We start from the raw sequence: 21816 nt of genomic DNA on the forward strand, positions 1-21816 counted from the left end.
GTAATACAATCCCACTAAAGTGGCCATACCTTTCTCAGCTCTCTGTTTCGTGTTCTCCCTACCCATAGGTGAGGGCAGCAGTGAGGGTCCTCCATCTGTTGTGGTGTTCAGGGCTTCCTTCTTCATGTCCATAGATTCCTCTTGGTTTTCACTACTGTTAGTCATACAAGTCCCAGGTGGAGACTGAGGAATACCGCCACACTCAGACATAGAAGGATCCTTCATTGCTGTTTCTGTAACAATTTTGTTTTACCATTCAGGGTTGTTAGCCCTGAGCTGAAACCCTGAGCCTGTAGGACCTGTGGACTATTCTTAATCTGTCCACTACCCTTTGACCTGTTTGGTATGGGTGACCCTACCAAGAGCCAAAGCATAATGCCCTGACTCCAGTCAACATAGCTCTTTGGGTCAGTGAGACATGCAAGCTTCCAAACCATGACATCGTGGTGGTCCTTTTGGAGGGATTCTGCCATTACCTGTGTACATTAGATGTTCTAAAAAAGAATACCCCACACTTCGGTGGATTAAACTTCATCTTCCATTTCTTCACCCGTATCTGCAACTGATCTATATCCCACTGTATCCTTTGGCAATCTTCTACACTATCCACAGTACCACTAATCTTTGTATTGTCTGCAGATTTACTAACCCATCCGTACATGGTGCTGTAATAGCATTATGTTAACCACTACACTACCACACCCTCCATGTGGAAACTGGAGAACGTGGAAAAAAACCTTGCAGGAATGGGGAGAAAGTACAAAATTCTTGCAGATAGCAGTGGGATTAAACCTGAGTCACTGGTGCTGTAAAGCTTTATGCTAACCACTACACTAATTTTATATATATTGTAAACAGTAAAGATCCCTGTGTGGATCTCTGCAAAGCACCACTAGTCATAGATGACCAGATGAATTAATTCCACTGACGACTACTGTTTGTCATCTGTGTTGAAGACACTTTTCATTGAATAGCAATGGAATTAGTTGAATCTAAGATGAAGTCTATTCTGAACTTCCATAATACATGTGGCTCAAATTGGTTGGGATTTTGTGAGTCCATCAGGGGAGGGGAAGTTCTTGGAATAGTATGTGTTTCTAACTAGAGGGTAAAACATACTGGGCATAATTTTGGGCAATGGACCTGATAGTGAATATTTTGGGAATAATAACTCACAACTCATAATATTCTAAGATCGTTATGAGTAATGATAAAATTGGTTCTTGTGGGAAGGAACTAAATTGTGAGAAGGAAAATTACGACGGTAAGGCAGAAGCAAAAGGGTGTTGATTGGGAGCAGTTGCTGAGAGGCAAGTCCATATATGACACGTGGGATTTGTTTAAAGACCAGCTGACCAGAGTTCATGAACAGCATGTTCCAGTGAGGAGTAATGACAAGGATGGTAAAGAAAGGGATCTGAGAGGTCCTAAATTTTGTTACAAAGTAGAAGGAAGATAGGATCCCAAAATCACATTGGGACCTTACAGAATATAGAGAGAGCAGGAAAATACTCTAGCAGGTGATTAGAAAGGCATGGAATGCTCTTAGCAAGCAGGGTCAAAGAGAATCTCAAGGCATTTTATATTAACAAACTCTGGATAACTGTAAGACATACAGAAGGAGCAAAATTAGCCCATTTGGCACTTGTCTGCTCCACTGTATTCCATTGACTACTTCTTTGTCCATTCTCCTCCATTAGGGCTGATTTATTATCCCTCTCAACCCCATTCTCCTACCTTCATTTCTTAACCTCTGATATCCTTACCAATCAAGAATCTGTAACCCTCTGCTTTAAATATACTCAATGACTTGGTCTACACAGCTGTCTGTAGCAATTAATTTTACAGATTCACCACCCTCTGGCTTAAGAAACTCTTCTTTATCTTTGTTCTTGTTCTCTGAGGCTGTGCCCTCTGGTCTAAGACTCCCCCACCACAGGAAACATTCTCTCCGCATCTACCCTACCGAGGCCTTTCTACATCAATAGGTTTCAGTGAGGTCCCTCTTTATTCTTCTGAGCTCCAGTGAGTACAGGCACTGAGCCATCAAATGTTCTTCATATGACAAGCCTTTCGATCCCAGAATCATTTATGTGAACCTTCTTTGAACCCTTTCCAATGTCAGCACATCCTTTCTTAGATAAGGGGCCAAAACTGCACACAATACTCCAAGTGAGGCCTTGCCAGTGCCTTATAAAGTCTCACCATTGTATCCTTGCTTTTATATTCAGTTCCTCTTGAAATAAATGCTAAGATCACAGCTGCCTTCCTCACCACTGACTCAACCTGCAAATTAACTTTTCGCGAATGCTGCACAAGGACTGCAAGTCCCTTTGCACCTCAGATTTTTGAATTTTCCCTCCATTTATAAAATAGTCTATGCTTTTAATTCTTCTACCCAAGAGCATGACTGTACACTTCCCAACACTGTATTCCAGTTGCCACTTCATTGCCCATTCTTCTAATCTGTCCAAGTTCTTCTGTAGCCTCTCGGCTTCTTCAAAACTACTTGCCCCTCAACCTATCTTCTTATTGTCCACAAACTCGGCCACAAAGCCATCCCTCTACACGTGTTCCTCTAAATCTCTCAGACTGTTGGGTGGTTTGTAATATAGTCCCATTAACATGGTCATACCTTTCACATTATTTTGTTCCACCCATAACTCCTTACTAGTCAAGTACTCCAGTCTCTCCTGACTGAGCACTGCTGTGACATTTTCTCTGACTAGTAATGCCACCCCTCTTCCTTTAACCCCTCCTGCTCTGTTATGTTAAGGACTTAAGGATTGAAGGGCGCCCGTTCAGAACAGAGTTGCAAAGATATTTTTTTAGTCAGAGGGTGGTGAATCTATGGAATTTGTTGCCACGGGCGCCAGTGGAGGCCAAGTCATTGGGTGTATTTAAGGCAGAGATTGATAGGTATCTGAGTAGCCAGGGCATCAAAGGTTATGGTGAGAAGGCGGGGGAGTGGGACTAAATGGGAGAATGGATCCGTTCATGATAAAATGGCAGAGCAGACTCGATGGGCCGAATGGCGGACTTCTGCTCCTTTGTCTTATGGTCTTATGTTTAAAACAATGAACACCAGAATATTGAGCTGCCGGTCCTGCCCCTCCTAACCAAGTCTCACTAATGGCCACAATATCATAATTCCAGGTGTTGATTCATGCCCTGAGCTCATCTGCCTTTCCTATGCTACTTCTTGCATTGAGATGTACACAGGTCAGCACATTTGTCGCACCACTCTCAACTTTTTGATTCCTGACTTTATCCCAGGTCTTAACAATGTCTGTCTTTGCAATCGCTCCACTGGAACTCTGGTTCCCATCCCCCTGAAACTCTAGTTTAAACCCCCTGTGCAGCACTTCCAGTTTAGATGCAAACCGCCACTTTTGTAAAGGTCCCACTTTCCCTGGAAAAGAGTCCAGTGATCCAAAAATCTGATACCATCCCTCCTAAACTAACTCCTTAGCTACATGTTAAACTGTATAATCTTCCTGTTTCTGGCCTCACTAGCACCTGGCATGATTAGCAATCCTGACATCACAACCCTGGATGTCGTGCCTTTTAATTTAGCACCTAATTCCCTGAACTCACTTTGCAGAACCCCATCAGTCTAACTACTACTCACCACAACCTCTGGCTGTTCACACTCCCACTTAAGAATGCTGAGGACTTGATTCGAGATGTCCCGGACCTTGGCACCTGGGAGGTAATATACCATCTGGGAATCTCATTCTCGTCCACAGAACCTTCCTTCTGTTTTCCTAACTAATGAATCCCCTATCACCACAGCTGATCTCTTCTTCCCCCTTTCACTTCTGAGACACAGAGTCCAGTGCTTGAACCAGTCTGGCCATCTAACCTCTCTCATTAACAAAAAGTTTTAACAAGAGCACAGAACTGCTGCTCACTGGATGTTTTTTGTTTCCTGCACCATACTCTGTAAACGCTAGAGACTGTTGAGTGCGAAAATCAGCATTTTCTGAGATATTTAAACCACCCCATCTGGCACCAACAACTATTCCACAGTCAAAGTCACTTGGATCATATTTCTTCCTCATTCTGATATTTGGTTTGAATGGCAAATCACCCTCTTGACCACGTCTGCATGCTTTTATGCATTGAGCTGCTGCCACATGATTGGCTGATTAGATATTTGTATTAACAAGTAGGTATAGAGGTGTATCTAATAAAGTGGCCACTGAGTGTAAGAACTGGCAGAGAGCTGTCATAGGAGTGAAGGGGTAAGTTGAAATGTTAAGCTGAGGCACAAAGATAATTTATCATTTTGTGTATTTGTCTGTCAAATATAACACTGTTTTGTATGGAGCTTGATGATATTGGGTATCTGTGAAGGCAGGAGCCTATTTGGCAGTTTATATCACCGACCTGCACGTCCCTAACAGATTAGGCAGATTTGTTACTTGTTAGATTCATTTACAATGGAAGAGTATGAAGTAAATTTCTGCTGAGATATGTAAACTAACTAAACCAATCCTTACTGCCAACACAATATCGACATCCTTCCATTTCATGCTCAAACTTGTGTGCCTATCTGATAGCCTCTTGAATGCCTCTATTGTGTTTGCCCCTATCACCACACTAGGTAGTGCATTTCAGGCACCCGCCACTCCCTGTGTAAAAAATCTGCCTCGTACATTTCCTTTCAACTTACCAATTTATACTAAATGTGTATTATCTATATCCCTCCATTCCCTTCGTATTCTATCTTAAACGTAAACTCCACCAGATTTCCTGCTTCCATTAAAACCCCTGGTAACCATATCCAGATACCTACCACTCTCTGCATAAAAAAAACTTCCTCCCTCTCACCCTAAATGCATGTCCTCTCATGTTTGACATTTCCAAATGCACCCTGGCCAAAGATTCCACATCCTTTGTATAACGTTGTGACCAGAACTGCACGCAATACTCAAGGTGCTCCCTGACTAAGATTTTGTTTCACAGCAGCATGACTTTCTTACTCTTACACTTAACATGCCTGCCAATAAAGACAAACATGCTATATGCATTCTTTACCACTTTATCCCCTTTCATAGCCACTTTCAATGAACCATGGACTTGGATCTCAAGATCCCTTTTAACTGTATACTTTCTCCTTTCACTTCACCTCCTAAAGTGCAAAACATTAAACTCCATCTGCCATTTCCCTGCCCACATCTGTAAATGATATATTCCTACTGTATTCTTTGACGTAGTTCTTTATATTGTCCACAATGCAACCAATCTTGATGTTATTTGCAAAATTGCTAATCCAACCATCCACAGTATATTTTGTCTAGATCATTGATATATAATCACAAACCACAGATGCCTCTGCACTGATCCTTGTGGAGCATTACTGTTCATGGACATCCAACCTCCTCTACACTCTTCTATGAGCAAGCCAGTTCTGAATCCAAACTTGCAATTAGATACCAGGTATCTTTATCTTCTGAATCAATTTACCGTGAGGGATCTGCTCAAATACCTTATTAAAGTCCATGTAGCTAATGTCTACTGCCTTACCAGCATTAAATTTCTTTATCACCTCAATAAACTATATCAAGTTTGTAAGGTAGAACGCTTTGCTGACTGTCCCTAAGCAGGTCATGCCATTTCAAATGCACATAAACCCTATCCTTAAGTAGCTTTCCCATTAACTTCCCTTCCACTGTCATGAGACTCACTGGCCTGTAATTACATGGATTATGTTTATTTACTTTCCTAAACAAAGGCACATTTGTATGTTCCAGTCCTTTGGCACCTAACCTGCTGCCAGTGAGGCCACAAAGGTCTTTGTCAAAGTCCCTGCAATCTCCTCACTTGCTTCTTTCAATATTATGGGATATATGCCACCTGAGGACTTAATGTTTTTCAGATGATCCAGCACTACCTCTTCTTTAATCTCAAACTGTCCAAACACAGTAGTATGCCCCACTTTGCTTTCACTGTCTTCCAAATCCTCCTTCTCATTAAATACTGACACCAAGTACTCATTTAGTTCTTTGGGTACTTGCTCTGAGTCCAAGCACAAATTCCCTCCTTTATTCTTGAATGGACTTTTCCTCTCCTTAGTTGAATTTAAGGGATTTCTTTGAAACCTATCAAATATTGAAAGGTCCAGATAAGGTGGATGTTGTTAGGAAGGCAGCTAAGACCAGAGGTCACAGCCTCAGAGTACAGGAATGTTCATTTAGAATGGAGATGATGAAGAATTCCTTTAGCTAGAGAGTGGTGAATCTGTGGAATTCGTTGCCACAGGTGGCTGTGGAGGCCAAGTTACTGAGTATAGTGGTTGATGCATTTTTGATTAGTCAGGGCATGAGGGGATATGCGAAGACGAAGCGAGATTGGGGCTGAGAGAGAAAATGGATCAGCCACGAAGAAATGAAGGAGCAGACTTGATGGGCCAAATGGCCTAATTCTGTTCCTATATCTTAAGGTTTTGTGGTCATTCAGGCTTTGAGATGCCAGAAAGGGCTGGGAGTGAAAATGTGAACATTTCACTATTTCATCAATTTGGGAACTACAAAGAATTTGAAGTTATTGACAATCACCTTGAATGTTATAATGAAAATGAATATTTGGAGGATGTAGTTATTGAAAGCATTGTATGAAAGCATGATGATTGACATTAGTGGCACACTAATTCTAGGAGAATGTCAGGCACGCTATAATGTGAATCACGATTGTCATGCCCAGTCTAATTTTGCAACTGGCAGACTTCAAATAGAAATTTGCTAACACAATTTGCCAATTTGCTCCATACAATAATTTTTGCATTATTAAGTGCTTAAAAACAGCAAAACTTGGTCCATTTTCTAAGGAAATGTGTATTATTTAAGGACGCTTGCGTGTGCGGAAGCTATATAAACACAAAAAATTTACCTTCTTTTCACTATAGCACCTCATCCATCAGCAGTGAACTTGTAGGCAGCTTAAGTTCGTCAACTGAAAGCAGTGAAAATGAGTTATCTGAAACCTGTGAATTGGAAGAAGTCTGTACCCTTAGCGAAGAGAAACCATCAGAAATCCATGCCACTGGACCGAAGTTTACTGAGGGTATGCCATTAACTATAACAAATAAAATTTGTAATTTAGTTTTCATCTTAAAGTATTTTTTTGCATAGACAGGTTTTTGCAGGAAATCTTATCCTCAAGAAATTCTTATTATACTGCAGAAGGTGGAAATCTGATTTTTGGAGTGGCCATTTTTGGAAGTTGTGTGTTTCTGTATAAGTGCTGAGGCTTTGACTAGTGTGACATCAGGGAGAGGAGACAGAGCAGAGGTAGGAGCAGGTAACAATTTCCTCAGAATTATACCTTTTATTGTAAAGTAGCTGGGATGGCAGCTATGTCAGTGGTAAACACAATAGATTCTGCAGATGCAGGATATCCAAAACAACACACACAAAATGTGATGGTGGTCACGAGCAGGACTTGACCCAGGTGTGGAGGAACAGCACACTCTGTCACAGTAAATGGTGGCAACGACTCAACCCAGGAGTGAAGGAACAGCAGGCTCCCTTTGAAATGATGGAAACAAGAGGTTACATGTAGGAATACCAACAGAGCATCAGAAGTATGACCAAGCAACACCCGAAGACTAATCATTCTCCACAAAGACTCCACACCAGCACTAAACGAGAGTTCCCTTTAAATAATCATAGAATGCGGGAAAACCATGCCAGTCACAGTTAACTTGACAAGGTTAAACAGAAGCGAAAAATTAAATACAGGTGCTTGAGAAACCTAGAAGACCAACCTTCAACGGCAAGCCATACAGCTCACGATACAAAATGCTGCAGGAACTCAGCAGGTCAGGCAGCATCTACAGAAATGAATAAACAATCAATATTTCAAGCTGAGATTCTTCATCAGGGCTGGAAAGAAAGGAAGTAGAAGCCAGAATAAGAAGGTGGGGAAGGAGTATAAGCTAGAAGGTGATAGGTGATCCCAGGTGGGTGGGGGAGGGGGTGCGGATGACGTAAGAAGCTGGGAGGTGACGGGTGGACAAGGTAAAGGGCTGGAGAAGTAAAAGACCTGATGGAAGAGGAGAATGAGCCATGGAAGACAGGGAAGGCTAGGGAACACCAAGGGGAGATGTAGACAGGTGAGGAGAAGAGAAGAGGTAAAAGGGGGGAGGGCACAGGCAGAGTGGGGAAATGGAGAAAAAGGATGGGAGAATGGGAAAATTACCGGAAGTTGGAGAAGTTGATGGTCATACTATAAAGTTGGAAGCTAGCCAGATGGAATATGAGGTGTTGCTCCTGCAACCTGTGACTAGCCTCATCATGGCAGTAGAGAAAGCCATGGACCAGCAGGTCAGAATGGGAATGTGTATTGGAATTAAAATGGTTGGCCATTGGGAAATCCTGATTTTAATGGATGGAGGGAAGGTGCCCGACAAATTAGCCCCTGAATCCATGTGTGGTCTCGCCCATGTAGTGAAGCCTACATCAGGAGAATCGTATATGCAAGATGATTCCCACAGATTTGCCGGTGATCTATCACCTCACTTGGAAGGACTTTGGGCCCTGAATGCAGGTGAGGGAGGAGGTGAGTGGGCACTTCTGGTTGCAGGGGTAAGTACCAGCAGGAAGGAGATTAGTCAGGAAGGTCGAATGGGCAAGGGAATTACAAAGGGAATGATCCCTGCAGAGTTTGGGGAGGGGGGAATGCAGAAGTTGCAGAGAATGGTGTTCTGAATGCTGAAGCTCATACAGTGGTAGGTAAGGACAAGATGAACTCTATCCCTGTTAGGATGACAGGAAGATGTTTGGGAAATGAAGGAGATGTGGATAAGGGCAGTATCAGTGGTGGAGGAATGGAAACCTCATTCTTTGAAGCAAGAGGTCATCTCTAAAATCTTGGAAAGGAAAGCCTCTCCCTGGGATCAAATGCAGTGGATGTGAAGGAACTGAGAAAAGGAAATGGCATTATTGCAGGAGACAGGATGGGAAGAGGTATGATGAAAGTAGCCATGGGAGTTGGTAGGTTTATAAAAGATTCCCGCAGAACGTGAGGAAGTTCCTGTTGACTTCACCTGTAGGCAGTGTGCCCTGCTGCAGCTCCTGACTGACCTCATTAAGGAAATGGAGCTGGAGTTGGACATATTTAGGATTGTCTGAGATGCTGTGAGAAACATAGATAAGAGTTTTAGTGATGTGGTTACACCTATGGTAGTACCTGTACGATTGTCCCATCAGAGTTATGGACCTTTCGTACCTTTGACTGCTATCCATATAGAATCAATGGATGAGCCCTCCCCCATGTACCCTTTGAGTGTTGCTGTGATATTCTCTAATAGAATAGTCTAACTGCTTCACTGCTCCTGAACCACACCCCCAACCCCTCTTACTCCTCTTTTACTCGCCTTTCTCAATAACCTGAGGTATATCATATCAGGCCCTGGGCACTTCTACCTTAAGGCTCTTCAAATGACCAAACATCAATTCTCTCTTTGTCTCAAAATGCCCTAGCATATTATCACACTGCACACTAATTTCACTGTGCTCCACTTCTTTCGCCTTGGTAAATACCAATGCAGAGTACTCATTTAGGGCCTCGCCATACTCTTTGCCTCCAAGTAGATAATCCCTCCTTTATCCTTGAGTGGTCCTACCATCCTCCCAGTTATCTTGTTCTTGATGAATTACAGAATCCCTTATGATTCTCCTTAATCTACTTGCCAAAGATTTCTCATGTCCCCTCCTTGTTCTCCTCATTCTTTTCTTGAACCTTTTCTAGCTTCTTTATAATCCTTAACAGCTCTATTTGATTTTAGCTTCCTAACTCTTACATATACCTTATTTTAAGATCACTGGGGCCTTGATTGAGATATTTGGGTCCTCGCTCACCACAGGTGAGGTGCCAGAGGACTGGTGAATAATTTATGTTGTTTCTTTCTTCAAGAATGGAAATAGGAATAATCCTAGAAATTATAGGCTGGTAAATCTCATGGAGGGAATCTATTGGAGAGGATTCTTAGAGATAGAATTTATGAACATTTGGAAAAACATGCCTAATTAGTGACAGTCAACATGGCTTTGTGCAGGGCAAGTCATGTCTTACTAGCTTGGTTTATTAATTAATTAGTTAATTCAAGGAGATGACAAATGTGATCAATAGAGCTGTCTATGTGAATTTTAGTACAGCATTTGACAAAGTCCATCATGGTAGGCTTATTTAGAAGATTAAGACACTTGGGATCCATGCTGACATGGCTGTAGTCATAATTGCCTCACCCATTGAAGACAGAGGGTAGCAGCCATTGGGAGTTATTCTGGCTGGAGGTCCGTGACTTGTGATGTTCTGCAGGGACCTATACTGGGATGCCTGCTACTACGAAGTATATAAATGTCTTGGATAAAAATATTGGTGGGTGGGTTAGTAAGCTTGCAGATTGGTGGAGTCAAGAATGGTGTAAAAATTTGGTAAAAGATACAGTGGGATATGTTGTAGGTATAGGCTGAGAGATGGCATTTAATTTTTAAAAGATCAATCCCCCTCCCTCAGTTCTGGAGGCCCCCTCATTCCTTCACTTCCTTTCCATGCATTCATGACCAGCTTATCACCTCCCTCTGGTTCTTTGCTTCCTTCCAATTACTCTACTGTTCTCTCTTATCAAATTCCTTCTTCCTCGGTCTTCCACCTATCCCAACAATTTCCTCCCAGTTTCTCATTTCATACTCCACCCACCTGTCTTCAACTTCACCTTTCACCTGCTGGCTTGTTCTGCTCTCCCTCCACCTCTTTTTTTTAAATTCTAGCTTCCTTTCCAGTCCTGATGAAGGGTTTTGGCCCAAAATGTTGACTGTTTATTCCACTCCATTAATTCTGGCTGACATGCAAAGTTCCTCCAGCATGTTTTGTGTGTTAATCCTGTGCAGTCTAAGCTTTTGCATCTTGGGAGATCAAATGTAAAGGGACAGTATGTTAATGTCAGAACCCTCAATAGTGTTGATGTATAGGATGACTTTGAGGACCAAGCCCAAGCATCCCTGAAAATGGCTGCATTGTTCAATGAAGACATATAGCATGCTTGCCTTTTTTAGTTGAGGTACAGAGCTGAAGAGTGGACAAGTTCTGTTGCAGCTTTATAAAACTCTGGTTCAACTGTAGTATTGCATTCAGTTCTAGACCCCCATTACAGAGAGAATGTAGAGGCTTTGGAGAGGATCCAGAAGAGATTTACCAGGATGCTGCTTGGATTAGCATCCATTCATCATCAAAGACCCCCCGAAGTAGGCTCCATCATCAGTCCATGCCCTTGTCTCACTACTAGTATTGGGAAAGAGGGACAGAAGCCTTAGGTACCACATCACCAGGTTCAGGAACAGTTATTGCCTAACAACCATCAGGCTTCTCAACCAGCATGGATAACTTAATTCACCAAATTCAAGTTTATTGTCATCTGACCATAAGACCATCAGATATGGGAGCAGAATTAGCCCATTCAATCCAACAAGTCTGCTCTGCCATTTCATCATGGCTGATCCATTTCCCTGTCAACCCCATTCTCCCCATAACCTTTCATGTCCTGACTAATCAAGAACCTATAAATCTCTGCCTTAAATGCACCCAGTGATCTGGCCTCCACAGCCTCCTGTGGCAATGAATTCCACAGATTCTCCACCCTCTGGCTCAAGAAATTCCTCCTAATCTCTGTTCTAAATGGACATTCCTCTATTTTGAGGCTGTACACTCTAGTGCTATAGACTCCCCCACCAAAGAAAACATCTTCTTCACATCCACTCTATCTAAGCATTTCAACAATCAATAGGTTTCAATAAGATCCCCCTTTATTCTTCTAAATTCCACTGAGTTCAGGCCTAGAGGACTCAATCGCTGCTCATATTTTTCACTCCTGGAATCGTCCTTGTGAACCTCCTCTGAAATCTCTCCAATGTCAGCACATCTGTTCTTAACTAAGGGGCCCAAAACTGCTCACAATACTCCAAGTGAGGCCTCTCAGCATTACATCCTTGCTTTTCTTTTCTAGTCCTCTTAAAATATATGCAAACATTGCATTCACCTTCCTGATCACTGATTCAACCGGCAAAATAATCTTTAGGGAATTCTGCCCAAATCCCTTTGTACCCCGGATTTTTGAATTTTCTCCCCTTATAGTAAATACTCTTTTATTCCTTCTACCAAAGTGCTTGACCATACTCTTCCCAACACTATTCCATCTGCCACCTCTTTGGCCATTCTCCTAATCTATCTGAGTCTTTCTGCAAACACTGCTTTCTCAACACTATCTGCCCCTACACCTGTCTTCCTATCGTCTGAAAACTTGGCCACAAAGCTAACAATTTCATCATCCAAACTATTGACATACAACGTAACAAGAAGTGGTCCCAACACAGATGCCTGTAGAACATCAATAGTCACTAGCAGCCAACCAGAAAAGTATTGGTTTGTTCCCACCCTTTGCCTCCTGCCAGTCAGAGAATGCTCTATCCATGCTGGGATCTTTACTGTAATACCTTGGGCTCTTAACTTGTTTAGCAGCCTCATGTGCGGCACATTGTCAAAGGCCTTCTGAAAATGCAACTACACAATATCCATCGATTCTCCCTTGTCTATACTGCTTGTTATTTCTTCAAAAAATTCCAACAGATCAGTCAGACAAGGAAACCACTGTTGACTTTGGCCTATTGAAGGAGCATATCCCTTCAAGTACCCCGAAACCACATCCTTAACGATCGACTCCAACATCTTCCTACCATTGAGGTCAGGCTAACTGGCCTATAAATTCCTTTCTTCTGTCTCCCACCTTTCTTGAAGAGAGGAGTGACATATGCAATTTTCTAGTCCTCCTGAATCTATTGATGCCTTCATAATCTCCTCAGCTACCTCTTTTAGAATACTGGGGTGTAGTCCAGGTCCAGATGAAATTAGCTCTCTTCAGATCTTTGTTTCCCAAGCACTATCTCCCTAGTAATAGCATTTGCACTCACTTCTGCTCCCTGAGACTCTTGATCTTGCAGCATACCTCTAGTGAAGACTGATGCAAAATACTTATTCAGTTCTTCAGCATTTCCTTGCACCCCGTTACTATCTGTCCAGCTTCATTTTCCAGTGGTCCAATATCTACTATCACCTCTCTTTTACTCTTTATATAGCTGAAAAAAAACTCTTGTCATCATTTTGATATTATTGTCTAGCTTACCTTCATAGTTCAGCTTCTCTGCCCCCCCCCCAGTTTTTTTTAGTCTTCATATATACAACTGTACATATATACAACCAAACAAAAGCCATGTTCTCCAGACCATGGTACACCCAGAAAACATATGACACACACAAAACAATAAAGCTTTGACCAGCGGCCAATCCAGATATCGGAAGTTTGGAGAAGAGGGGATTTCAATCAGGTCCACTGCCCAAGGATAAAAGGAAGGAGCGGGTCCTGGCAGTGTAATAGAGCTCTGACCAGCAACCAACCAGGTCTGGGGTTGATTAGTAAGAGCAAATTAAAGGAAGGCAGGGCAAGTGTAGTGGCCATTGGTGGAGTGGACATAGAGTGGTAATCTTAAGGCTTTAGCTCTTTGAGGCTACACTCGGTGAAAGCACAGGAAAGGAAAGCTCAAGTTTTTTTCTTCTGTTCTTTATATCTGCTCAGCTAGGACAGTAGGGATGACAGGCAGGATAGCGAAATGCTCCTCTTGTGGGATGTGGGAAGGCAGGGAGACCTCCAGTGTCCCTGACAACTACAACTGCAAGAAGAGCATCCAGTTACAACTTCTAGCAAACCCCATTAAGGAGTTGGAGCTGGAACTGGATGAACTGCGGATCATTCGGGAGGCTGACGGGGTGATAGATAGGACAAATAGAGAGGTTGTTACACCCAAGGTTCAGGACAAAGGAAACTTGGTGACAGGAAGGGGAAAGGGATTAAGGAGCCAGTGCAGAGTACCCCTGTGGCCATCCCCTTCAATATCAGGTGTATCACTTTGGATGCTGTCGGAGAAATGACCAAACAGAGGAAAGTCACAGTGGTCGGGTCTCTGCCACTGAGTCTGCCTCTGTGACTCAGAAGGGAGGGGGAGAGAAGAGGCACAGTATGGTGGTAGGGGATTTGTTAGTTAGGAAAACGGACAGGAGGTTCTGTGAGTGAGAATGAGATTCCCGGATGGTATGTTGCTTTCTGGATGCTGTAATTAGTGATCCTAATAGCTGTAGTTTTATTCTCCCTCTCAAAGCAAGTATAAAAGGCATTGAGCTCATCCGGGAGTGAAGCATCACTGCCATTCAAGATGTTGGGTTTTACTTTGCCAGAAGTAATGGCCTGCAAACCCTGCCAGACTTTACGTGCGTCCTTTGTTGGCTCCAAGCTTGCTCGGAATTGTACTTGTTGGTCAGCTGTTTGTTTCCACAGGTGTATTACTTGCATTTGCTGCATTAATATTTGTGTGTTTCTGAGATCTCTGATCAACATGTTCATTTTTTTACAGCTGCTGGTCCCTCTGGTGTACTGACAGGTGACACGTCACAGCTCAGGGTTGGAGCTTGTGGACTCAGATCCACATGGTTCCAACTCAGAGGTGTCCCTCGCTCCAAATGGATCTGGTAGGAATGTGGAGCTACTTCCTCTTGCACATATCCTTGCATGGACCATGTGCCAGGATTGTGATCTGGAATTTGCACTTGATCTCCAGGCTTCAGGATTGGTGGGCTTTTTGCAGTCTTGTCCTGGTACTGTTTCTGTTTTTCTTTCCCTTCCACTTTAGCCAATTTAACCATGTGTGCTCATTTTGGTATCAACAGGTTTCATGCACTGGAAGGTTAGTGCATATGTGCCAACCCATCAGCATTTGGGATAGGGAAAAGCCATTCTGTGGTGGTGCACTTCTGTAAGTCATCAGACTTTTGTGAAAGTCCTCTCGTCCATCTTGCACTTTCTTCATGAGGCCCTTCGGTATGTTGACTGAACTCTCTGGTTGGCCATTAGATTTTAGGTGATATGGTCTTGAAGTAATATGTCAAAACCCCCAAACATTGGCAAAGAACTCAACCTGACAGCTTGAAAATCGTGCACCATTGTCTGATACTACTTCACATGGAACTCTATGCCTCGGAAACATAGTTTTCAAGAAGCTGAAGACTGCTTTGCTAGTTGTTGATTGTAGTGTTGCAACCTCTGGGTCATTGGAAAAGCAGTCTGTTATAACAATGTGACTTCCCATTACAATCAAACAATCCACTCCAACTTTAAAGTATGGCCTGTCTGGTACAGGGTGTGGTGTAAGCAGTTCTGCTTATTCCATATACTGACCACACTCTGAGCTGGAAAAGTTGCCCCCTGGGTTCTCTTTCTATCTCTCCCCCCCCCCCTTATACTTTCTGCTTTTTAATCACATTATAGGCTTGTCTGAAACCGTGGAAAAGGAACTCAGTCAGCGTGTGAAGGCCAGAGCTGCTAAGCTTCAAAGTCTCCATAAGAAGAATGTAGCTGGAGAACAGAAGGTATTATTTTGAAATCTATAAGAAGATAACAATTATAATTTATATATTAGAGCCATGCCTTGTGTCTATATACGTAATTCTGAGTTAGCCAGTTTGTTGGTGCTTTTGTGTAGTGCTTTCACAGTATCCATTATTTGATAATAAATGTACTTGATAAGTCAAATTTGTATCCAATTGGCTGGCTCATTCTGGATCCCATGTGATCAAACTTCCCGATGTACATCATCTTGCAGTTACCTGGACTAAATTTCACTGCTCTAGCATATCGTCCCGAACGAAGCCTAGTGAATATATAGCGAATCCATCTGCAGCTCTGTCTGTGGTCAGAAAACAGCTTTAGCTGTTCACAAGTCCTGCATGGAGGATCAGCAGGAACACCAGAGAGGCCCCTGATTTCCAGCATACTGCAGGAGGAGCATGTTAGGAGACTGTGCTTCATTACCATGACATTATTGGACAAAAACATTTTAACTACTCTAGGAAAGGGGTTCCCAACCTTTTTTATGCCATGGACCAATGCCATTAAGCAAAGGTTCTGTGGACTCCAGGTTGAGAACTACTGCTTTAGGGGATTCATTCCACTACAAGCACTGCTTAACACAATATGCAATCTTTACTTTTGCTTTTACTTTAATGAATAAAATTAATAAAGAAGGTTAGAAATACTTAATTCGTTCTGAAAAACGATTCGCTATGTATACTCAGCTGTTCTACTTGCCAGTTAGCTGCTGCCTGTTAAAAGCAACTTTCTGAAGCTTGACATCTCCCCTGACTCTGCAGCTGATTGCAGCCTCCTTTGGTCTCGTAGGTTTGTGTCCTCTTGCTACCACTGCTGACTGTTGGCCTCAGTCTAGACCCCTGCTCAGTTTATGCACTGGTCACTGCTCCAGCATTCTCATAAATAGGACCTCCATCCTTATGCACTGCTGCTGACTGTAGTCTTATTGTGGCTGCCCCATAATTTATACACCAGTTGCCAAGTACTGTGCTCTCAATGGTAGGTACTCCATCCTCACTGCTGCTGCTGACTGTGGTTCCTGCTGCAGTCTCCCACTTGGTTCATATACTAATCACCAAGTCCTGCACCAGCACTCGTCCTTTGCCGCTCACTACAGGAGGTCATCCTGCAAGGCTGTCTTGAAAAGAGAATTGCATGTTTCTTTGCTAGGTAACAACCTATCATTGTCCATATGTAATCACAAGAAAATCACTGATACTATACGTATGTGAGGATATTATTGATACCTAAATGTATTTTGATTGTGTTGGAATCCAAATATCATACGTCGATCATTGTGGATACGAGATTTCAAACCTTGATGTCAGACTATCCCATGATGTACTTAATGCAATTTATTTGCTATGAAGTAAGTAAGCATTTCGTAAAATGGCTGCACCTTTATTGCTAACTTCATAGAAATGAATACGTACTTTTTGTTACAGAAAATTACATTGCAGTGGTGTGACATATATCATGGTATGTGAATCATATTATAGTAACCATTTTATCAAAATGGCTGTAAAACTGTAATCATGAAGAGTTTTAAATGGTTTGGCATCAGCAACTTCTGCATCCATATTAATAAGGCTTACCAAGATGAGAGCAGTTGTCCAGACAGTACTTAGACCACATTTAACTTCCATTCCTTAGTATGTAGGAGTGATTGATGGGATCTTTCAACTGCTTTTAGTGTTGGATTGATATCTGTTTATAGGGCATACCATATGGTAAAGATGATGATTCTGTAGAAGATGAAAAGTGTCCATTTGGGAAGACTGAAAAGGGGAAAAGGAGTTCTGCCGTTGCTAAAACTGGTGTTCCAAGGTCAGCACATATTGTCACAAGGAATCTGCAAAGTAAGGTTAGTATGACACTAACAAAGGCATATTTAGTTAGTATTGCACACATACAGCTTACAGACTTTTTTGAGTTGCAAAATAGTGCAGCAGATAAAACTTCTGGTGCACAGATCAAGCAACCCAACTGCATTTAATATATGTGTACAGATCTGTTTTCCCTCAACTAGAATAGTGTTATAGAGAAGGCAATAAAGTTTCAATAAGTAGGTTCATGGGATGGGATAGGTTGACCAATGAGGAATGATTAAACAGATTTCTTATACCGATGAATTTAAAAGGGGAGATGGTTTCATTGAAATACATATACAAAATCCTTATGGGGCTTAACAGGGTAGATGCAAGAAATGTATATGTTGATTTCCTCCAGCATTGTGTGTGGTCTTCGGATTTTCAGCATCTGCAGATTTTCTCTTGTATGTGAATAGGGTACTTAAAACCCAGAACACAGACAGATAGATTTAGATTAGATTAGATTATGAGGACACTCAGTCCTCATTTATTGTCATTTAGAAATGCATGCATTAAAAATGATACGAAGTTGCTCCAGAATGATATCACAAGAAAATACAGCACAATACCAAGACTAAAACTGACAAAACCACATAATTATAACGTATAGTTACAACAGTGGAAAGCAATACCATAATTTGATAAAGGGCAGACCATGGGCACGGTAAAAAAAAGTCTCAAAGTCCCGATAGCCTCATCATCTCACGCAGGCGGCAGAAGGGAGGAACTCTCCCTGTCATGAACCTCCAAGTGCTGCCAACTTGCCGATGCAGCACCATTGGAAGCACCCGACCGCAGCGGACTCTGAGTCTCTCCAAAAACTTTGAGCCTCTGACCAGCCCCTCCAACACAGCCTCACCAAGCACCATCCTCTGCCGAGTACTTCGACTCCACCCCGGCCACTGAGCAACAAGCAAAGCTGAGGACTCGGGGCCTTCTCCTCTGGAGATTCTGGACCACACAGTAGCAGCAGCAGCGAAGCTGGCATTTCGGAAGTTTCACCAGATGTTCCTCCGTGCTCTCACGTCCGTCTCCATTAAATCAGGATTGTGCATGGCACCCTACTTGACAAGTAACAGACATCAGCACCGGAGCGGCCGCTGCGAGCTGCGTCGCGCCGCCATCTTCCCTTCCCTCCACTACAAGAGACTGAGTTGAGCAGAAGTTCCTTCACCCAGTGGGCAGTACATTTTTGGGATTCTTTAACCAAGAGGGCCGTGGTGGTTCCCTCACTAAGTATATTCAAGAAAGAGCTAGATAGATTTTTGGTTAATGTAGAAAAAACACAGATTAAGCATGATCCTATTGATAGGGTAGACATAGGGTCATAGTGAAGTACAGCACAGGAACAGGCCCTCCAGCTCATCTAGTCCACAGTGAAACCATTTAAACTGTCTACTCCCATTGACCTCCACTGGGTCCACAGCCCTCCATACCCCTGCTATCCATGTACCTACCAAACTTCCGTTAAATGTTCAAATCAAGCTTGTATGCACCACTTCTGCTGGCAGCTTATTTTACATTTTCACCACCCTCTGAGTGAAGAAGTTCCTGCTCATGTTCCCTTTAAACACCTCACCTTTCACCCTTAACCTATGACCTCTGGTTGTAGTCCCACCCACCTCAGTAGAAAAGCCTGCTTGCATTTACCCTATCTATGCCATTCACAATTTTGTGTGCCTCTGACAATCTCTCTCAATCTTGTACACTTTAAAAGATACAGTTCTAACCTATTCAATCTTTCCTTATAACTCAGGTCTTCCAGACCCGGCAACATCTTGCAAATTTTCTCTGGACTCTGTCAAACTTGTTTATATCTTTCCTGTAGGTAGGTGACCAAAACTGCACACAATGCTCCAAATTAGGCCTTACCAACGTCTTATACAACTTCAACATAACGTTCCATCTTCTATACTCAGTACATTGATTTATGAAGGCCATTGTGCCAAAAGCTTTCTTTACGACCTTATCTACGGGTGACGCCACTTTCAATGAATTATGGACCTATAGTCCCAGATCCCTCTTGTTCAACCACACTCCTCAGTGCCCTACCGTTCACTGTGTAAGATCTACTCTAGTTGGTCCTATGGAAGTGCAACACCTAGCATTTTTCTGCATTAAATTTCATCTGCCATTTTTCAGCTTATTTTTCCAGCTGATGCAGATCTCTCTTCAAGCCTGATAACTTTCCTCGCTGTCCACTACACCCCCATTGTTGGTGTCATCCAGAAAACTGCTGATCCCGTTGACCACATTATCATTCAGATCATTGATATAGATGACAAACAACAAAAGACCCAGCAACGATCTTTTCGGCACACCATCAGTCACAGGCCTCTAGATGCACAGATGTAAATATTAGAGGAGAAGTCTGTCTGTCTGTCTGGGTACCATATCCGATACGGACTTTGGTGACCATGGTTTTCCATATAGATCTATCCTTCGTTTTTTGGATGACTTCCATTTCCTCGATGTGTAGCCACCTGGCTATGCTTTTGATGTACATAAACCGAGGTCTTCCTCTAGGTTTGCTCCCCCCAATCTTTCCAGAGAGTATGAGTTTTTCTAGTTCATCTTTTCACACGATGTGTCCTAGCAATCTGAGTTGTCTTTCTCTTATTGTTGGTATGAATGATAGAACTGCTTGGGCTCTTCTGAGAACTTCTTCATTTGATGTGTGTGTGGTCCATGATATTTTTAACATTCTCCTGTAGAACCATAATTCAGCTGCTTCTAGTCTCTTTTCCATTGCTGGAGAAATGGTCCAGCATTCACTTCCATAAATCAGCATAGAATAAATGTAGCACTGCAGTATTCTGTTTTTAGTGTACGTGCTGATCTTTCTGTCTGTTAATATGGTCTTCATTTTTTGGAAAGCTTCTTTCGCCATTGCTATTCTGTATTTGATATCTGTGTTGTACCTGCCATTCCTTGTTATTAGGTTGCCAAGATATTTGAATTTGCTGACTTGTTTGATGTTTGTATTTCTGATCTTGATCACACGTTGTGGGATGTTTGTCTTTCTGGAGATGACCATGCTTTCTGTCTCCTTGGTGTTGATTGAGAGGCCTCTGCGATTACTTTCTGCTGCCACTATAGTGAGTAGTTCTTGAAGTTTTGTTTCTGAGTCAGCTATTAGTACGATGTCATCAATATATCTGGTTATTTATATTATGGCCTCCAATTGTGAATCCTTTGAAGAGAAGTAGAAATAATAAAAAAAACAAGTTACCACAAACAGCCTAAAAAGGGGGGGTTATCACTTCCCCGGCTATAGGTTCACATTATAGAGCCTAATGCCTGAGGGTAAGAATGACCTCCTATAGTGCTCTTTAGAGCAGCACAGTTGTCTTAGTATATTACTAAACGTGCTCTTCTGTTCAACCAAGGTGGCATGCAGAGGGTGAGAAATATTGTCCAGAATTGCCAGGATTTTCCATCGGGTCTTTTGTTCTACCACAGCCTCCAGTGTGTCCAGTTTGACTCCTATAGCTGAGCCAGTCTTTCTAATCAGTTTATTGAGCCTGTAGGCATCACCTGTGTTGATAACATTGCCCCAGCACACCACCACATAGAAGATTGTACTAGTGAATACAGACTAGTTGAACACGTAAAAAAGAAGCCTGCATACTCCAAAGGACCTCAGTCTCCTCAGGAGTAGAGGCAACTCTGACCTTTCTTGTACACAGCCTCTGTGCTGGTGCTCCACTCAAGTCTGTCATCCAGGTGCACCCCTAGGTACTTGTAGGTCCTCACCATTAATAGTAACAGGGAGCATTGCAGGCTTAGTCTTACTGAAGTCCATCACCATCTCCTTTGTCTTACTAATGTTGAGCTGCAGATGATTCAGCTTGCACCATTTGACAAATTCCTCCACCGGGGCCCTGTATTCAGTTTCTGTGGGTCCCCAGTACTGCTTATAGCCATGTCTGACACACAGTTCTGAAGCCATACGTAATGTGGTCCATTATCCAGGGTATAATGGAAGTGCTATCCTGCATTGAACAGAGCTTTTCCCTCAGCAATGAGGGCTGTATGGTATTGAAGGCACTTGAGAAATCAAAAAACATGATCCTCGCAGTGCTACCCTGCTTATTCAAATGGGAATAGGCTCTGTTCAGCAAGTAGATGACAGCATCGTCAACTCCAATGTGCGTCTGGTAGGCAAACTGCAGGGGACTGAAGGCTGATCTGACCAGGGGTCGGAGGTGAGCCAGAACCAGCCTCTCTAGGGTCTTCATGGTGTGAGGTCAGGGCCACTGGACAGTAGTTATTCCAGACTTTCATTTGGCCCTCTTGGGTACTAGAACCACACAAGATGTTTTCCAGGCTGAGACTCAGATTGAAAATGCACTGGAGAACTCCACACAACTGCTCAACACACTGCTTCAGGACCTTGGGGTTCACTTTATCCCGTCCCAGTGCTTTGCCATGTCTGAGTTTCCTCAGAGAACTTCTTGCCTGCTCAGT

At 42.7% G+C, this 21816-nt stretch overlaps 1 protein-coding gene across 1 annotated transcript in view; it reads left to right on the top strand.

Annotated features, from left to right (window-relative positions):
• LOC140197333 (cilium assembly protein DZIP1-like) overlaps window positions 1–21816 on the top strand; it is a 173696-nt gene that overhangs the window by 140412 nt on the left and 11468 nt on the right. Inside the window, exons 12-14 of the mRNA XM_072257288.1 lie at window positions 6911–7068; window positions 15377–15477; window positions 17193–17339. Of these exons, the coding sequence (XP_072113389.1) occupies window positions 6911–7068; window positions 15377–15477; window positions 17193–17339 (406 nt within the window). The remainder of the gene's footprint in view (window positions 1–6910; window positions 7069–15376; window positions 15478–17192; window positions 17340–21816) is intronic.

The sequence above is a fragment of the Mobula birostris genome, chromosome 5 (assembly GCF_030028105.1).
Source record: "Mobula birostris isolate sMobBir1 chromosome 5, sMobBir1.hap1, whole genome shotgun sequence".
In the NCBI taxonomy this organism is placed as follows: Eukaryota; Metazoa; Chordata; class Chondrichthyes; order Myliobatiformes; family Myliobatidae; genus Mobula; species Mobula birostris.